The following is an 18,558-nucleotide window of genomic DNA, read 5'->3' on the forward strand; positions in this document are numbered from 1 at the left end:
GTTGTATCTCGCGACCTCGTCGTGCTCGTTGCCCTCGCCCCTCCGCTCACCATCCCGCCCCGTCCTCCTCTGGGCCGATGGGCACCCATCCACAAAACAAAAACCTCCGTCCTTATTTTGCTTTCGCTCTCGGCGAGGTTTTTCAGTCGCCTGCCTGGATCAGCGCTGCCACATCCTTCGTGGCCGGTGCGCGCTGCCCCACCTGAACAAGCACAGGCCACCACACACGCGTCTGGCTGGGGCTCTACCACACCCACACACACACACACACACACATCCAGAGACACTCACCACCGTAGCCGCACCATGTCGAGCGCTGCCGCCGAGGCCAGGAAGGGCAAGAAGAAGGGTCTATCGATGGACGAGAAGGTCATCCTCGTCGAGCGATGGATGGCTGCCCACCCGCAACCCTACACGCTGAAGGAGTTGCAGCAACTAATCCCGAAGCACACGCCCGTCATCTACCAGAGCGTTGAGGAGTGTGTGCAGCTCCTGGTCGCTGAGGAACGCATTGAAGAGGATCGTGTCGGCGTGAGCACGCTGCTCTGGAAGTTCCCGCCAACAGCAACGCAGCTGGCAAACCGATCAAGCTGGCAACCTGGAAGGAACGGCGGACTGGGCAGCAGCTCTGCGAGCAGTGCAGCGGGATCTTTGTGTCCTACGTCGTACACGGAACTGCTGCGACGCTTGACGGCCAGCGGTACGGAGGCACAGCGGCCGCAACAGCAGGTGTCGGCAGAGACGATGGAGCGCTGGTGCGCACTGACGCCCGATCCGCAGCTGCGCGAATGGCATGCCTTGCTCCAGGCAGAGAACGAGCGTGCCATGGCATCTCTCGCTCTAGAACGAGAGCGACTTGGCTTTCTTGGCAGCAGTGGCAACGGTGAGCAGGACAGCGAAGACGCGTCAGCTGGCGAGGCATCCATGCTTGCTGAGCTCGCGTGCCTTCAGCAACTTGCGCTGCAGCGAGCTCAACTCCTTGCGGAGCACAAGAACATGTCCTCTCGTCAGGCACTCCCCGAGTTACTGGACCAGCTTAACCGTTCCTCCTTCATCGCGCTCGAGGCCGCCAACAGGTGGACGGACAACTACTATCTTGCTGAGGAAGAGGTGGTGGGGAAGGCGGGCTTTGGTGGCAGCCGCCGCGACGTCCGGGAGGCCCTGCAGCTTCCGTTGGATCTGAGCTACCTCTCCGACGAGAGTGACGCCGAATCGAGCATCTTCGGTGGCCATGAGCGGCGAGAGGTCGGCGGATGCAACAGCTCTCATCTATCGTGTGCCCCAGCGCATGATGCGGCCCCGCAGCCATCTTCACCGCCGCAGCAGGGAAGTAATCTTTGCGATGCCGGCAGACCTTCCTCAGCACAGAGTAAGCAGCCAGCCAGCACGGTGCCCCCCGGCAATGACGCTTTCCCGGTCACGCACGCTGATGTCAGAGGCAGCGACCCCGCACCGGCAGCTGTGGCAACACCGTCAGCCTCAGACACAGATGCCGCTGTACCACTCTCCACAGCCGCGAAGCCGAAAAAGGCGAAGACCGCCACGGCGCCGTCGGCGAAGCGAAGCACAGGCAAGCGTGCTCGCTCATGACTTGTGACACCGTACCGCCGCTCAGAGGCCAAGGAAAAAGAAGAGGAGCGGTTTCCAAGTCTGCTGCTGGTGCTCCTGGTGCCGCCCCTCCCTTCCCCCCTCCCCTCCGGTCATGCGCCCTCTCTCGCATTCTCAGACGTGTACACATATCATTGCTGCTTCTGGTCTCTCCGCTCCTCTTTCGCCTGTTGTCCGAACTGCTGCCACGAAAGGAAAATCGCATCCCTGTAACACGCCTCCGCTCTCTCTCCGGTGGGCGCCCCTATCGTGGTCCTCGTGGAGTCCGTCTCTCCCCCTCTGTGTACGTGTGTGTGTGTGTGTGTGTGTGTGTGCGTGCGTACCTCTCGTATTGGCCGCCGCCCTGTTCCTCCTCTTCGAGCAGCAGCACCGGTTGTCGACACGCAGACGCCTACACACACACAGCGCACGCACACATGCATGTGTACAAGTGGCGTAGCGTTCTGTCTGCCTCTCTGGCTCTCCCTCGGTGTGAGCATGCGCACTCGGACACACACACACACGTTCCCCCTCGCCTCTCCCATCTCTCTTTCTGTCACTGTCGTTGCACCTCTGCACAACGGCCCCTGTTTCGGCAAGCACACGCCTTTCTTCAAGCACGCGTGCAGGCACAAAAGAGCGAGATGAGGTATCGCGGATGATGCGACACACACTCCCTTTCGCCCTGCACCACGACCGCCACCAAGACACACGCACGCATACACATGTCACTGGGCCTCTGCTCCTTCCCCTCCCGCCTTCTCCTCCGCCCTCGCATAGCATCGGTGATGACGTTCCTTAGGTTGGCATGCCTTGTCTCTTGCGATTTGACGGGGCGTGCGGGCGTCTGTCCACACCTTTGTTTGCGTTGTGCTTCAGCTCCGTGGGGGGAGGTGGAGGGAGGTCGTTCCTGGCAATCACGTCAGCGCCACCACCTGTTTGCCAGACAGAAAAGTAATCGATGGTTCGCGTCGCAAGCCCGTCGTCTCAACTCGCTACCGGCCCGAGTATGGCCCTCCCTCTTCACGCCCATGCATATTCGGCCCGCTCCTCTATTCTGCCAACTTTCTCCGTCTTCCCCCCTCCCCTCCCCTCCCCTCCTGCTTGGCGTCGCTGTGTGCTTCACACACACGCACACACACGCACACACACACACACACATGCACATGCACCGTTGCTCTCCTTCTCCATCCTCCACCCTCCAGTCGTCTATCAGTGGCTCGTGCAACATGCCGGGGCCATCCTCGCTCGAACTGTCTGCAGCGCTGGAGCAGCGCATCCTTGCCGCATCGTCGGTGCTGCGCCTCACCCCCGGCGCCTTCCTTGCTCGTCTCCTCTCGCAGCACTACAACACAATCGGCGGCCTCCCACGCGATCTGCTGCGCTATATATTCACCTTCCTCGACTACTCGACCATCTCCGCCACTCTCACGCGCGTCTGCCGGTTCTGGCAGGACTGCGTGCTCGAGGACCCGCTGCACTTCTTCTCCCGTCTGCGTCAGATGCACGGCATCCACCTCCTCGACCCAGCGCACGGCCTCTTTTACTTCCCGAGATCGCTGAAGCGGGTGGCGATGGATTCCAGGGCGGGCGCGTCTTCGCCCACGTCCGTGGCCGTCGCGGCTGCATCATCCTCCAGCACCAGCTTAGGCGGTCGTACGACAGCGGCCGCTTCAGGCGCCGGTGGTACCCACCAGGGGCTCATCCCAGCCGTGAGCTCCCGCACCAGCGCGGTCAGCAGGGCGCTGCAGCAGCAGGACGCGAGCAGCGCCCAAGTCGTTCCAGCCTCCTCCTTCCTCACGGTCGACATCCGCACGCAGAACACCAAGTCACTGCCTTGGGGCCACGTGCGCGAAGCGGTGCAGTGGGCCATTGCGGGAGAGCGGTTGGTCTATGGTGAGGTTCGCACGCCTGGCCTGCAGCAGCCGGAAGATCCGGTGTGGTCGCAGGCGGCCACCGTCGCGTATGACCGTCGCATCTACATGTTTGGGGGAGAGACGTACGAAGGCGTCGTTCTCGACCGCGCGTACGAGTATGACCCCATGACGAGGCACTGGGGGGTGTTGCCCGCTCTCAGCGAGAAGCGGGCAGCCGCGAGTGCCGTGGCGTACAGGGGCCACATCTTCGTGTTTGGCGGCTACAACACGGAGGGAGGTGTGCTGGACACGTACGAGGTCCTGGAGGTGGAGACGCGCACGTGGATGTCACAGATACACCAGCCACAGTGCTTCTTTAAGCGGCGACAACAACAGAAACACTGGCGGCAGCAGACGCACACGCAAGCAGATGCCGCGGCGGCCCCAGAGACAGTGCACCGAGATGAGTGTGTCGTGCATGAAGGCAACAACGGCCACGCCCGAAGAACTGACTGGTTCTCCCACGCGACATGGCCGTTTTCGGCAGCGCCACCGCCAGAGTGGACGGGTTCCAGTGGTCGATCGGCGGTGTCGAGTCAGTACCGGATGCCGGAGAAGGTGTGCGGCACCGCTGTCACTGTGCACGGAGATATGTTTCTATTCGCCGGAGGCCACCAGAGCTGCATCGCACCGGAGCAGACCGCTGTGAGCTACTCGGCAGTGAACAGCGCGGCGACCACACCGATGCATGCCGTCCCTGTCGGGGTAGGCGGTGGCGCAAGTAGCGACATCGCGTCCTCGGCAACGAGCACCAGTACAGTGAACACCCCGCAGCGCCTGCCGCGCGTTGGGTCGATCAGCGTTGTAGGCCAACCGACGGCTGAGTCGTTTGTGTGGATCTTCTGTCCCCGAACGGGCCGATGGTGGACTCAAGGGCCACGCTTGCCCTCACCGCGCGCGTTCGGCGCCATGACAGTGCTCGAGCTACCCATACTCGGCCCGTGCCTATGCTACTTCGGCGGCTGCGCCACGGCCGATACGCCCGAGACGGCGATGTTCTACATTCCTCTGTGCCCCGCAGCGGAGACGCGTGCGCTCGCCGACGCTGAGTGGAAGGACTGCGCCGACGATGCCGCCAGCAGATCACCCGATGCCTCCTCTCCTCCGAACGCGGCCGTCACCCAGGCGGCGAGGAAGAGGCAGGACGGCACGGGTGGAGAAGGCTCTGACGCAACAAAGCCCCCCGGCGCCACTGCGATGACGACTGTTACCGGGAGGCGTCTGCGACGAACCGCTGCTACGCTAACGGGGGAGGAAGACGCGACTGGCGCTGAGTCGCAGCGAGAGGCAGCAGGAGCGCGGGGTGCGGTGCGCAGAGGCTACAGAGGTGCCCGAGCAGCGCCGGTTGCTGCCGTGGGCAGCGATGTCGTTGCCCACACTGATCCATCTGATGCAGAGCGCAGCGCAACAGGAGCACCCTTCCGAGCCGCCACCGGCGAAAGCGAAGGCAGCGTCAGTTGCGGCCGTCGAACTGCGCATAAGCCGCTGCAGGTCACGCCGACCACGCACATTACACCCAGGCACCTTCGCCGCAGCGAGGTGGAGTGCGTGCGAAACGTCAGTAGACCGGTGGCCAACGCGGACGTCGGCCGCGCCTTTGGAAGCGGCGGCGGTGATGACGGCACCGTCTTGCCTGGCGCAGAGGCGGACACAGCAATGATATGGCGGTGTTTCCGAAACCCGAAAGAGCTGCCGTGGCAGCGGTACGTGCGCATCCCCATCGGCGGCGCCTTTACCTCCGTCGTCGTCCTCGGTGCCCAGCACTCCCGCTCGCTGGTACTGACTGGCTTCTACCCTGCACCGAACATCGGTTACTGTAAGGTGAACCACCTTCTCCCTCTCGATGCCTTTCTTCCGCTGCTGGGTGCACTCTCGTCGCCGCCGAGCGCACGGGCAAGCACGGAGCGGCCTCCGCCGATCGGCCAAGATGCGGCGGTCGTTCGTGCGCGGGGCAACACCCCACCGCCACCGACGTCTTCGCAGTCGTCCACTGCGGCTGGCTCGCCACCAGGTGCCGTCGGGGCAGCAGCGGCCGCCTCTTCCTTCCCTACGCTGCAGCTGAACTCCAGCCTGCATGACGAGGCCGCCGTGGCTTTTAATCACCGGCACCAAGAGCGGGAGTGGAACCACCATCAGCGGCAAGAGATACGGGAGATGGTACGCTCTGCCGCGCACGCCGCCACGATGCGGCACCCGCGGAATCCACAGACGGCCGGCGAGGAGCACAAGTGGAGTCTCGCACCAGTGCCGGAGGTGCGTGTCGCTAGCTTCAACGGCACCTCGCTCCTGCGCGTGTCGTGGAAGGTGCAGACGCTGAATGCGAAGGTCATTGTTGGCGTTGAATAGAAGGCCGATGGGCAAGGTAGAGACGCGGCAGGACAAGGACGGCGGGGGCGGAGCGGGGGGGAGAGGCCCAAGCCTCGCTTGTGGACTAAGCGTCGTGTTGCATGCGGGCGTGTGTCCATTTATGTGTGTATATTGGGTTCGTTTGCAGTGACAACATCATCACGCCTGCCATGCACCCCTCTGCATGTGTGTGCGCGCGCGTGTGTGTGTGTGTGTGTGTGTGGCGGAGGGAAGAGTCGTGGGAGGGGGAAGAAGGGGAGGGGGGAGGCAGCGAGTCTCGTCTCTGCCCCTCTCTTCTCCCCAACTCAACCGCAATCACGACCGCACCCCTGGCTATCATGACCGCTGATACATCGGACTCCCTTCCCCTGCTCTCCCTTACCTCTTCCACTGCTTCACACACCTCTCGTCTGCTCGCTTCGGCGGGGGGGCGTGGTTGCATCCGTCATCCCGCCACCGCCCACAACAGCCGCACCCACACACTCAACAATTTTCCCTGAGCACCACATCCATCACCGCCCCTCCTCCACCATCATAACCACGCCCACAAGACCGTTTCGGGTTCACTGCCCACCTGCCTACGATTTATTGTCCGCACCATCAGTGCCACCTTGATCTTCTCTCCCTTCAGCTCATGTCGTCATCGACGAGCATCAAGGAGGCCATTGCGCGCTTCGAAGAGAACGAGTATCGCCGGCGACTCGCCAGGGTGCCGGAGGCGATGCAGGAGAGCGTACCGCGAGTCGTAGCGGTGCAGGAGCCGAAGGTGCTACTGATTGGCATGCTGCCCCCCATTACCAAGATGGACAAGGAGATCTCGACGCTGAAGGAGTGCGTGCATCTCGGATTGAGCACGAACGCCATCGAGAAGATCGGCCCTGGCTTGAAGGACCTCAAGAACCTCAAGGTGCTGTCGCTGGGCCGCAACAACATCCGCAAGCTCGAGCAGCTCGACCTGCCGAAGCTAGAACAGCTCTGGGCCTCGTATAACAAGATCGACAAGCTGACCGGGCTAGACAAGCTGAAGGGACTTCGGGTGCTGTACATGAGCAACAACTTAATCAACAGCTGGACGGAGATCGACCGCCTAGCGAACCAGTGCCCCGAGCTCGTCGACGTCCTTTTCCTGAACAACCCCCTGTGCAACAGCGCAGCAAGCAATCAGGAGTACCGCTACATGATGCTGCAGCGCCTGCCAAAGCTGGCACGGCTGGATGGCGTGCCAGTAGACCCGGAGGAAAAAGAGGAGGCGGACCGCCGTCGCTAACACATGCGCCGCAGATGCTCCCCACACCTCTGTGAGTGTGTGTTGGTGTGTGTGTGTGTGTGTGTGTGTAGGTGTGTGTTGCCCGGTTTGCCGCCTCCACTGTTCGCTCGTCCACTTGCGATGTCGATGTACGATAGCCGAATAGATAAGGAGAGGAGGGGACGGAATGCATTGCGCACAGGAGCGATGATCCCGGGTATTAGACAACGATCGGAGGGTGGGGTGATGTGGTGTGATGGGGTACGGGTGGATGGGTGGCGTTCGTTCACTGTGAGGCCCTTCTCTCACGGGTGTATGTGAATGTAGAGTGAGCCCGCGCGAATGATCACAAGCCACCTGGTCAGCCCACCAGTGCAGAAGCCACCGAAGTGCCACGACAGCCGCCTCCCTCTCTCCCGCACCGCCCTTCCACTAGCCTACCTCGCCCACCCACCCACCCACCCACCCCCCCTCTCAAGTCATGTACAGCCATTCTGTGCTAGCGTAGAGCGCCTCACCGTGTCAGGCGCGTAAAAAATCAAAAGGCATGCGAGCATGACGAACTGGACAGCCCCCCCCCCCTTTTGCTCTCAGCCCACGACTGTGTGCCCGTCTTGTACCTGCATCATCGCTCCCTCCTCCCTCAGAGTGGGCATACCGTTGTATGTTCGTGTGGCTGGGCGTCCGTTGGGAATCCTGCAGGGGCACTGATCGGTGGGGGAGAGCGCGGGGAGGAGGGGGGGTCGTCCCCATGCACGAGATGATGCATCACACTCGCCAAATGGCATCGTCTTCGCTTACTTCACCCCCTCTCTGCACTGTGAGCACACACACACACAGGTCCGTTGATATCGAACGTGAGGAGAGATACCGTCTGCGCAACCAACAACAACAACGGAGTCCCCATCTCTTGCGTCACTCCTTGCGTGGCCCACCTCTCATTCACACGATGGCCGCCGTGCACTCTTCCGACGATCGCCTCTGCGATGTCTCCATACATCTCTCCGACACTGAGTTTACCTCTCGCATTGACTACGCTGACGCCTACGTACTCCCAACCACCTCCACTACAGCAGCTGCGTCTGCCGATGTGACAACGCTTCCGAGGGCGACGCTCGTCTCGCCGTGGCTGCTCGTCTCGCCTTCGGTCTGTGACGCAGAGCCGTCATCCTCTCGGTCCGTAGCAGTAACGGCAGCAGGCACAGCTCTCAGCCCTGCAGTGGAGGCGGTGCCCCTCGCTTGGCGGTGTCCGTCTTGCAACACGCTTGAAGTGGAGCAGCTGTACTGGCGGCGACCGCAGCGATCCAAAGTATCCGCCACAGATGAAGCCTCTACCGCTGCTGCTGTCCGCGCTGCGCTGGCGCGCAGCATGCGACTGAATGCACTCTCACCAGCCCTGCAGGCGAAGCTGGAGCGGCATCGATGGCGCAGAGAGCGACGAGAGGAGATGCGTTGGCGGCCGCTGCACATCAACGCGCACTGTCGCAGCTGTTTCCTGTGTCCCCGCTGCGGCGGCCATGGTAGTTTGCCATTTTCCGAAGCAGCGCAAGTCATTGGCACGAGCACGACCAAGTCCACAGCGGCATCGTCGTCGCTGTCTCCCACCGCCGCTAACGTGCTCAGGAGCACTCAGTCTGTGAGCTCTCTCGACATACGGCTCACCTCCGACATGCAGTACTACGCCATGTGTATGTGCTGTCAGTGGCACAGCTACCGAGCCTTTCCCACGATGGAGCAGCTCCTCGGGTATTTGGATGCAGTAATGGGGGACGAGAAGGCAGAGACGCTGCGAGAGCGTCGGGCGGCGCAACGAAGCTTCAATACAGCTCTTCGCGCCGGCCTCCCGGGGCTCCTGGGCGGCTACCCCGACCTGGAGGATCACGTAAGCTCGCAGCACCGGCAGCAGCAGCAGGCAACCGTCTCGCAGGCTGCGTGGGACAAATTTCGCCACCTGCGCAGCGCGCACATGTATGACCGCAGTGCCGGCCCTCCATCGCACTCTTCAACGCCGCCGCCGCCGCAGCAGCAGCAACTCAACGACAAGATGGTGAAAGATGCCATTATGCACCTCCACCCTGCCCTCGCTCTGGAGCAGCTGCGCCACCAAGAGCAGCAGCGCCAGGAGGCTGCACGCGTAGTGCCGCTCCTCCAAGGTGTGAGCCAAGCCGCGCCGCAGACGGTGCGGGTCGTGGACTTTGCTCGTGAGGCCGTAGCTCAGCTGCAGGCAGCGCAGGACGGAGAGGCGAAAGACAGGATACCCCTCAGTGAATCGCCACCCGCACATCGCTCGGCCCCCTCTGCCTCGATCACCGCCGGCAGCGCCGATAAAGATGTCGAAGTCAACTTGATCGCACGTACTCAGCAGTGCTTCCTGGGACTTCCGCTGGAAGCCGTGGACACTCGCCAGCAAGGCATACAGACGTGGATGCAGCGCTATCAGCCAGCGGCGGTCGTGGCGCAAGAACGCAAAACAGCGGCGGCAGCAGCAGCAGCAGCCGTGACCAGCAGCTCCGCCCTCATGCACACGCCAACGTCCGCCTACCTGCACTCCGTACTGCTTCGTGAGCAAGACCGACCGCTTGGCCTCCCGGCATACTACATCCCTAGGGTCCGCAAGGAGCTCCTCACGGCGCTTGTGTGGCGGCTGCCGCCGGCATCGGCTACCAGGAAACCGCCGACAGCAGAGCAGTCTCCTCCATGCACTCGTCTTGTTCTCCTCGACCGGCATGCGTTGTCAGATGAGGAAGTGCGACAGGTGTGCCAGCACTGGGTCGACGAGCGCACGGCGCAGGTAGAGCGGCACGAGCGGAAGCGCCGCAGCGAGCTGGAGCAGCAGAAGGGTGCGGGTAGCACCACCACTGCCGGGAAGCAATGGGGCAACGGCGACGGCGGCTTCGACTCGGACGGAGGAGACGAGGAGGATGACGATGATGACGAGGGCGTCGAACGCCCCAAAGGCGGCGCCTCGCAAGGCTCGATGCACCCGGCAACGGCCCAGCACGCACCACCGCAGCAGAGCATCAAGAAAAGTGTGCCGTCAAAACTGCCGCTGCCGTTGTTCCTGGACGGCACCGGCTTTTCCGCCCTGTCGTGCCTGCCCTTCCTCGAGTACGTGCGAAGTGGTGGTGGCAGCAACGCACGCCCGCGCGAGTGGCAGTTCCGCTTGATGAACTTGCACATGATGCATGACGTGTATCTGACAAGGTTTGAGGTCCTGCGGACTGTGATCGCCCCATCTTGCGCCGCTGGCGCTCCACATGCGCGCCCTTCGCCTTTCCTTTTATCTGCCAGTGCCGCCTGTGTGACGATGCAGCTTTCCTCGCCGTCAGTGCCTGCTGTGGAGCTCCCAGTGGTGCTGACTCCTCGCTGCTCCCCAGAGGAACGTGCTGCAGCCCTCGCGGCAGTCCTGCAGGGTGGCGATGGCTCCCGTGTCGGAGATGCGGGCCCCTCGCCACCGCTTAGCATCCCCCCAATCCTCACCATGGGCATCACCACTCCGCCGATCCGCCTGCGAGAGCTGCACATCACTCTTCGCGACACATCCGCGACACAGGCTGGTGAGCCTTCATCACCGCCCATGCGGACTCCTCTCCGTTACCTGGAGCTTCTGGTGGAGGTGCTGACGGCACTTTCGGATGTCGAGCACATGCGTCCTCAGTACCACACTGTGCGCTATGGACTCGCCGTGACACTTAGCTCGTGCTGATGGCGTGTGCGTGTGTGTGTGTGTGTGTGTGTCCCGGCATGCACCAGCGTGCTCCGATGCAACTTGAAGAGTCCTTAGCTGCAGACACGAAAAAGGATGTGTTGCATTGCCGTCACAAACCGGAGACACCTCAGACGATGAGGTCGTCTGCATGCATGCATGCCCGATTACGGGCCGCCACACGCATAATGGGGTGTGGGAGGAGGTGCGTGAAGCCTGGTGTTGGCGCAGCGCCGACAACTCCGAATCCCTGTTATGCATCCTCCGCTGCAGCCGATATTCACAGACGACGCACCCTCAAGCCATGCCGTGCAAACTCCCCCTTTCTCGTTGTCCATCCCTCTACGGCATCCGCCTATCTGTCTTCTATGTTGACTGCGTACACCGCACCACGACGTGCGCGTGCTGTTGGGTACCTCAGCCTGGATGGACATGTGCGGCGTCGGCAGTCACGCCGCCGCTTCGTGATGTGTGTGTGTACATTCCTATGCTTTATGCCTGCCCTGGCGACGGCGCCGGTGCAGCGCTCCAAAAGACGTGTTCGCCTGCGTGTTTTGTTGTTCATGTGCGCATACCCGGGTGCCTCTTCGTCATGCGTGGCCGGCCGATCCTCTGCCGACACGCACGGTGCAGATAGCGCTCAACGACGGGCGCACGCTCGGTTAGTATGGTGAAGGCGTGCCTGGAGCAGTCCACACGGACGTCCCACGCCCGCTCGCTCCCTCCTGCCTCCTCTTCGTTCGCTGCCCTGCCGAAGGCCCGCGAGCGAGTGCCCCCCCCCTTCTCCCTCCCCCTCTTCTCCTCGTCCCGGCGATATATTTTCGTTTATTATTTCTTCCCCCTCCCCCTTGTAGGCTCGCTCTATTTATATTGGTGCATTCTCCCTTCTCCGCACATTGCGGTGCGACAACGTTCGGAATACGGTCAAGTGTTTTCTCCCTAACCATTCTCTACTCCAAGCGATACCTTTGGTCGACCCATCAGCCCTACCTCTTGCCGTCGTATTCGGTGAGAAGGGCGCCCCCCGCCGGTACCCCTACCGCATCTTCCCCATCCCTCCCTCCCTATTGCTACTGTCCTTGTTTTCAGATCGAGTCCCACCTCCCCAGCCGAAGACACAGGCCTATATGTACTCATGCGCTGCTATGAAACGACGCACTCTCTGCCTGCCGCGATGGCGCTTCGGTGCAACGCTCTCTCGCCCCTCCCCCTCCTCCATCTACGCCACCCTCGCACGCGCGCTCGCGAAGGAACGGAAGCGCACACACATACACACACACACACGTACACACAACCCAGAAGCATCCGAAACAGACGTGCGCACGCGCAGAGACACATGGCGCATGGTAATCAGAGCGTGTTCTTCATCGCCTCCTCGTCCTCCACTGACGAGGAGGATGACTGCCGGGGATGCGCATACGGCGCAACCCCTGTCTCGCCAACGATGGAGGACGTCCTTTTTGGGCTGGCGCCACCAAAGCCGCGCTCGACACCGCAGCCACAGTCGTCACAGCAGCAGCCCTTCTCGTCATCCCCTCTCACCAATGGCGTCAGTGGCGGGACCTTCGTGAAGACAGAGGATGAGGCCGAGGCAGGGATGAAGGAGTCCGTCGCTGCGCAGCGCTGTGTGCCTGGAAGAGAGCCTGGTGCCGATCAGGACGAGGAGGCGGTCCTTTACGCCGGTGGCTCTCCGTGTGCAATGCCAGCGATGCAGTCAACGCCACCGCCTCGCACCTTGGCTGAGCTGCGCAGTATGACCTCCTCGGACGTGCGAGAGGAGTTGGAGCGTTTCTTCGTGCGCAAAGACGCTCATGCGAAGCACTTCAAGTCCGTCGCAGCCGCGCTGCTTGGCGCGACCGCCGCCGTACACAAGGCCGGTGCAACAAAGGAAACATGCGCGGCAGCGGCAGGCGCGACTCCTGCGCAAGGGTGCACCTCCTCCACTTCACGGCCAACGCAAGAAGAACTACTAGCGCGTGACCGGTGCCGCCGACTCGTTAATGTGAGCAACTGGGACGCTGCAGTTGGCGGCTACAGCCAGTGGGATGTGCTGCTGCCCTCGGCGCTGCTGCACGACGGCGTCATGGCCCCTACCGACGCCACAGCAGGACAGGCTGCACCTGCGACGGCGGTGTCTTCGAGACGGCAAGGCGCGTCCTCCACCGTCGCAACGTCGCGCGCTCGTCGCACGCTGCGCCCACATCAAGTTGAAGGCATTCGATTCCTGTGGAGTGTGCTGGCGGAGGGGCCTGTGGGGCAGGTGCCCGCCCTGGGGTGCATTCTCGCCCACACGATGGGGCTCGGAAAGACAGCACAGGTCATCGTGTTCCTACATCTCTTCATGGCCACCTTCCCGCGACGTCAAGAAAAGGCCGCATCGTCGTCGTCGTCGCTGCGCCGAGCACGCGCGCTTATCGCGATCCCCAAGTCGACTCAGTCAGGATGGAAACATGAGTTTCGCACGTGGTCCGCCTGCTTTCCGGAGGAGCACCGCTTGCGCCCCATCTCCCTTGACGAAGGGCTGCCCGCGCGCCAGCGACTCGACGTGTTTTATGCGTGGCGCCGCGACGGTGGTGTGCTGCTGATCGGCTACGAGGCCCTCGTGCGTCTCCTGGGGCTTGTGGAAGAGGACAGTATGCTGCGGCCTCACTCGGGTGTGGACGACGGCGCCACAGGTGTCGAGGGAGATACCGGCAGAAACGGTGCCGCTCAGCCAACAGCCCACGCTTTTCATTTGGCGAATCACGCAACGACGGCGTCGCCGCAGCAGCGCCGCAACGAGCTGCGAGCGCGCCGCAACGACGAAGGCGGCATGGCCTTCGGTGGCGACGCCGACCCCTTCACCGAGCTCGTCGTGTGCGACGAGGCCCACCGGCTCAAGTCTGTACACCTGCACGTCGTCACGGCACTCCGCGGCCTCCACCCGCTGCGCCGCCTCCTCCTCACAGGCACGCCGCTTCAGAACCACCTGCAGGAGTACTGGGCCATGATGGACTTCTGCGTCCACAAGTACTTCAGCCGCAAGCGCTTCCAGGAGTACTTCATACAGCCCATCGAGGCCTCGGCGAACACGCGCGCCTCGGAGAAGGAGGTGGACTTGGCGCGCAAGAAGACCTTCACGCTGATCAACGAGGTGCGCCACTTTGTGCAGCGCGTCGACGGCACCCCTTTACGCACGGAGCTGCCACCGCTGCACGAGTACATCGTCGTCGTGCCCCTGTCGCCTCTACAGAAGGGGCTGTATCTGCGCTTCATCCAGATCGTCCAGCACGACGGCAGCCAGAAGGTGCAGTTCTTGCCAGCCGTCTCCTACTCGGGCAAGATCGCGGCGCACCCACAGCTGCTGTTCCAGATGCGCCAACACCTGCAGGAGGCAAAGGACAAGGCGACGGCATCATCGGCACAGGGTGTGGGAGCAGGTGGGCCTGGCGCTCAACACCTTGCACGCGGCCGCCACGTGACAGGCACCAAGCGCAGCAGCAACGGCGGTAGCAACTATCGGGATGCCTCTACAACGGTCCGCGGCTTGTGGCACCCGCAGCAGCGGCGTCAGCGTCAAGAGCCGGAGAAGCAGCTGATGGAGGGCACGGCCAACGGTGCTGTGGGTGATGACGAGGACGACACGCGCGTTGGAGAAGAGCAACAAGCAGTCGTGATCATCGACTCCGATGCAGACTCGACCTCCAGCACCAGCAGCGACGACGGCGATGACGAGGAGCACGCGTTTGCCCGTGCAACGCAGCAGTCATTCTCCAGCGTCTACCCTGTTGCCTCGTTCACCTACGAGGAGCTGTGCGTGCCACCCTCGCTGAACTACACCCCGCTCCTGGAGGACGGCGTGAAGCTGCTGGTCGCTATTAAGCTGGTCGCGGCGGCCATGGCGCGGGATGAGAAGGTTCTCCTGTTCAGTCTTTCCACGCAGCTTCTCACGTTCCTAGAGCACATGATCGCGAAGGTAAACATCGAGTGGCGCAGGCCGGTCGCGGCGTCACAGCGGCAGCCGCACCCGCAGTTGCCACGGCCGATCCGCTATTGCCGCCTGGACGGTAGCCATAGCGCGGCGCAGCGGGCGGCGATGCTCGAGGACTTCGACCGGTCTCACGGCCCGGACCTCTTCCTGTTGAGCACTAAAGCTGGCGGCGTCGGCATCACCGTCACGGCCGCCACGCGCGTCATCCTCGTTGACACGAGCTTCAACCCAGCTGACGATCAGCAGGCGATCGGCCGCGCGTACCGATACGGGCAGACCCGTCCCGTATATGTGTACCGGCTCATGTGCTACCCGACGCTGGAGTACAGCATCTTTGTGCAGAAGCTGGCTAAGGAGTGGCTGTTCAAGACGGTGATCGAGGAGTCGTCGGTGAAGCGCGATGGGCTGTCCGGCATGCACCTCCGCGAGCTCTTCTCCCTCCTCACAAAGGCGGCGAAGGTTCTGGAGAAGCCGCCGTCCGCGACGCGCGCGCAGATGCAGTCGACGGAGGAGGTGTTGCGCGAGGATCCGATGCTCCGTGTCGCGCAGGCAGAGCTGCTCTACGCGCAGCGGTACGAGATGTTTCTTGAGCACGACATGGACGACCGGTACGGCGCTGCTGAGGAGGCCTTCTACCACGACTACTGTCGAAGCCGGTTGTTTGACACGGTCGACGACGAGGACGCCGAGAAGCGGCGTGCGGCGGAGCTGCAGAAGCGGCGGCAGCAGCGGATTGACGAGGCGGCCCAGCTGCAGGTGCAGTCAAAGACGCTCACGGCAATGGTGGACAGCCTCATCCAGTCAAGGGCCGGGACAGACTCGCAGTTGGCGCGCCTTCTCACCGCAATGGGTCTGCACGTGGACCCCGTCACAGGCCGCGTACAGCTGAGGAGGGATGGCGCGGAGACGATGAACTCCAGCGGCAACCGTGATGACCGGCGCCACGCGGCGGCCCCTCTGCTACTTGAAGAGAGCGGGGAACGCTTTGCCCCGTTGCCTGTGCAGCTCATCGGCGGCGCAGGCACCTACCCCGTACACAGTACCCCGCAAACGGCAGTGCTGCTACTGGATTCCGATGAGGACTCACGCGGCGTCCTCACACAGCGGCACGCATGCGAAGAGCACACCGGCGCCGCCCTTTCCGCGACAGCGAGCGCCGAGCGCATATCCGCCACTTTCGCGCGTCAACCATACGCGCCCTACCGCCCCGGTAGCTCCCCTGCGTACGCTGTCGACATCGACAACGACGGATCGATGTAGCAACGTGATGGCATGGCGAGGGAAAGGGGTGGGAAGACGACGGCGGGCACGCACCGCAGGAAGCACTGCTGTTGTTTTCTTACAGCGCACCCTCGTGTAGCAGCCCTGCGCACGTGTTATGAGGTGGAAGATGGTCGTGGAGGGGGGCCCGTGTGGCACCATGGGTAGGGAGTGGAGATGATCCAGCAGTGCAGAGCGCCCCCAAAACAGAGAACCAGGAGTAGGGGCCTGTACTTGGAGGGGAGGGGGATGACGCCTCCCTGCGCTTGCGTGTCCGTCGACGTGTGCTCCGGGCGGCCGTACCTCACCCCCTCCGTTCTCGATCCCCATCTGCAGTGGCCCCTGCAACAATAATAGCATCCCCTCCCCCTCCCAAGGTGCAGCAATCGCCAACGGGCATGTGTGGCGATCTGTCCGAAGGGCATACACATTTCCGTCCGCCACCACCACCACCACCCCTTCCGCTCTCTCCACCGAGGCAAATGTGATGCTGGCGCCTCCCGAACAACCACAGACAGAGAAAACCATCGTTGCTCGCGGCCAGCACGCCATGTTTAGTATCCGCCAGTATATGTTCTCTCCTCTTCTTCTCCTTCGCCGCCTCTCCACTTCTCGCTCTCGCCCCTCGCGTTGTATGCGCGTGTGTGTCTCCGCACCGTGAGCGCCGCTCATCCTTGTACGACTCTCAGCTGCTCAGCCTCGCACGCCACCTACACCTCTTCGCTCGCAGCACACGGAAGTCCGAAAACACAGCGGGAAAGACACTCACACGCGTGCGCGCCTTTGCTGTGGGCTGCGGGTGCGTCATGGCGCACTTGATCACACCAGCTTCCTCCGTCCAACCAATGACGAGGGAGGACTTTGCGGTGGTACAGGCAGAGAAGAGGGTCGACGCCGCCGCGCGCGAGCAGCTCGTCAAAGTGTATGGCGACTCCCGTGATCCGCATGGTCGCCGCATCGCCCTCACGAGGCCGCCGAGGCGCGAGTGGAAATGCACTGCGTGTGGCCAGCAAAGCAGCGACATCCGCCATGTGTGCGCGTTCTGCCTCTCTCCAGAGCCGGGGTACAGCACTCACATCGCCGCCTCCCGTCCTCGTAATGCCGGCGGTCCCGCGGTCGCCGACAAGGTGGTAGCACCACTCACGTGCGTGCAGCGTCCTGGCACCTGCAAGGATGCTGGTGTTCGTCTGCTGCAGGTCTCCCTCACGAATCGCACCTACCGTGTCTTCACGGAGCCGCACACACCCCCTGCGAAGCCCCGTGCGGCGGCGTTGCACCGTAGCGCAGCTGGTGCGGACACGGCAACAGCGGGGCCGGCTGTGGAGGAGGTCGACGAGGACATGGTCTGGGACGACGTGCCCGACTGCGGTGATCGCGCGACTGGCGAATCCTGCAGTCCGGGTGATGATGAAGGCGGCAGTGAGTATGGCGAGGAGGGTGTGCCAAGCCCGGCGTCCAATACGCAGCGCCGCCAACCGCGTGCGGAGAAGGTCAGTGGAGGCTTCACGCACTTTGTCTCCATCCCAGTCGGGAAGCTGCCCGCCGTGGCGGCGAACGCAACGAGCGTCTTGGCGGACTTGCGCAGCTTTGTCGCCGCCAAGTACGACGAGCTGACCCAGCGGGGAGGCGCAGCTGCAGCGGGTGAGGCGGCCGGGCCTGGCGGGACGGCGGCTTCGTCCTTTTCGAAGTCTGCGGCCACCTCGGAGCTGGTGACCGGCACCGCCAAGCTGCACATGACCCTGCTCCTGCTCACGCTCCCACGCCGTGAGGATGTCGAGCTCGCCAAGGAGCTTCTGCATGGCCCCTTCGCCTCTGCCTGGGCAGCGACGAAAGAAAAGTGGGCGGCGTCCAAGGACACAGCGTACGCGCTGAGCGGAGACGCGTCCCTCGCCCTGGTACACCGCCACCCGCTCCTGCGGCTCGGCGGCGGGCTGCAGGTGATGAGAACAGGTCGAGAGAATGAGTTTTACCACCCAGAGAAGGCGAGCGTCGTGTACATGGGCATCGACAACGCGACCGGGCTCGCCACGGTGCAGCAGCTGCAGCGCGTCCTGCACGAGAGCTTAGCTGAGCTCATCCACGATCCCGGCGAAGCGGAGAAGTCGCGCCGGGTGTTGCACGTGACAATCATGGACAAGAAGTGGCGCAAAGGACGTGCGGCAAGTCGGCCATTCGATGCGCGGCCCATCCTGGAAGCCTTTCAGGAGGCGGCCATCGGTGCTGGTGAAGATGGCAAGCAGTTGTTCGAGATACCGGAGCTGGAGCTGTGCTCAATGCGCCGGCAGGACCCGGAGAGCGGCACCTACCTCGCCGAGACCACCGTGAAGATCTAGAGCCCTGAAAGAAGACGCGGGTGGGGGGGGGGGCGGTGCAACACAAGTCCTGTAGAAGTCGATGCCCGGCACCCGCTGTGGGGGACACCGTGGGGGAAGGGGGTGGGACCGGAGGTGGTGGCTGAGGGGAGGGGCCTGTCGCCAGTGCAGGTGCTCTCTATCGGCGTTGCGCACACGTGCACACAATGGGCTGC

At 63.0% G+C, this 18,558-nt stretch overlaps 6 protein-coding genes across 6 annotated transcripts; all 6 read left to right on the top strand.

The window, feature by feature from the left end:
• Positions 1 to 306: 306 nt before the first annotated feature.
• LMXM_24_1010 (conserved hypothetical protein) lies at positions 307 to 1,590 on the top strand (the record flags this gene model as incomplete). Its single annotated transcript, XM_003875865.1, has 1 exon — positions 307 to 1,590. One exon carries the CDS (start codon positions 307 to 309, stop codon positions 1,588 to 1,590), a length of 1,284 nt encoding a protein of 427 aa, XP_003875914.1.
• A 1,226-nt stretch (positions 1,591 to 2,816) lies between these two features.
• LMXM_24_1020 (hypothetical protein, unknown function) lies at positions 2,817 to 5,849 on the top strand (the record flags this gene model as incomplete). The annotated part of the gene is made up of 1 exon (XM_003875866.1): positions 2,817 to 5,849. One exon carries the CDS (start codon positions 2,817 to 2,819, stop codon positions 5,847 to 5,849), a length of 3,033 nt encoding a protein of 1,010 aa, XP_003875915.1.
• A 634-nt stretch (positions 5,850 to 6,483) lies between these two features.
• On the top strand, positions 6,484 to 7,116 carry LMXM_24_1030 (putative dynein light chain; the record flags this gene model as incomplete). The annotated part of the gene is made up of 1 exon (XM_003875867.1): positions 6,484 to 7,116. The coding sequence occupies one exon, from the start codon at positions 6,484 to 6,486 to the stop codon at positions 7,114 to 7,116; it is 633 nt and encodes a 210-aa protein (XP_003875916.1).
• Positions 7,117 to 7,759: 643 nt separating this feature from the next.
• On the top strand, positions 7,760 to 10,801 carry LMXM_24_1040 (hypothetical protein, unknown function; the record flags this gene model as incomplete). Its single annotated transcript, XM_003875868.1, has 1 exon — positions 7,760 to 10,801. One exon carries the CDS (start codon positions 7,760 to 7,762, stop codon positions 10,799 to 10,801), a length of 3,042 nt encoding a protein of 1,013 aa, XP_003875917.1.
• A 1,444-nt stretch (positions 10,802 to 12,245) lies between these two features.
• Positions 12,246 to 16,031, top strand: LMXM_24_1050 (putative helicase-like protein; the record flags this gene model as incomplete). Its single annotated transcript, XM_003875869.1, has 1 exon — positions 12,246 to 16,031. The coding sequence occupies one exon, from the start codon at positions 12,246 to 12,248 to the stop codon at positions 16,029 to 16,031; it is 3,786 nt and encodes a 1,261-aa protein (XP_003875918.1).
• An 806-nt stretch (positions 16,032 to 16,837) lies between these two features.
• Positions 16,838 to 18,364, top strand: LMXM_24_1060 (conserved hypothetical protein; the record flags this gene model as incomplete). The annotated part of the gene is made up of 1 exon (XM_003875870.1): positions 16,838 to 18,364. One exon carries the CDS (start codon positions 16,838 to 16,840, stop codon positions 18,362 to 18,364), a length of 1,527 nt encoding a protein of 508 aa, XP_003875919.1.
• Positions 18,365 to 18,558: the final 194 nt, after the last annotated feature.

The sequence above is a fragment of the Leishmania mexicana genome, chromosome 24 (genome assembly GCF_000234665.1).
Source record: "Leishmania mexicana MHOM/GT/2001/U1103 complete genome, chromosome 24".
In the NCBI taxonomy this organism is placed as follows: Eukaryota; Euglenozoa; class Kinetoplastea; order Trypanosomatida; family Trypanosomatidae; genus Leishmania; species Leishmania mexicana.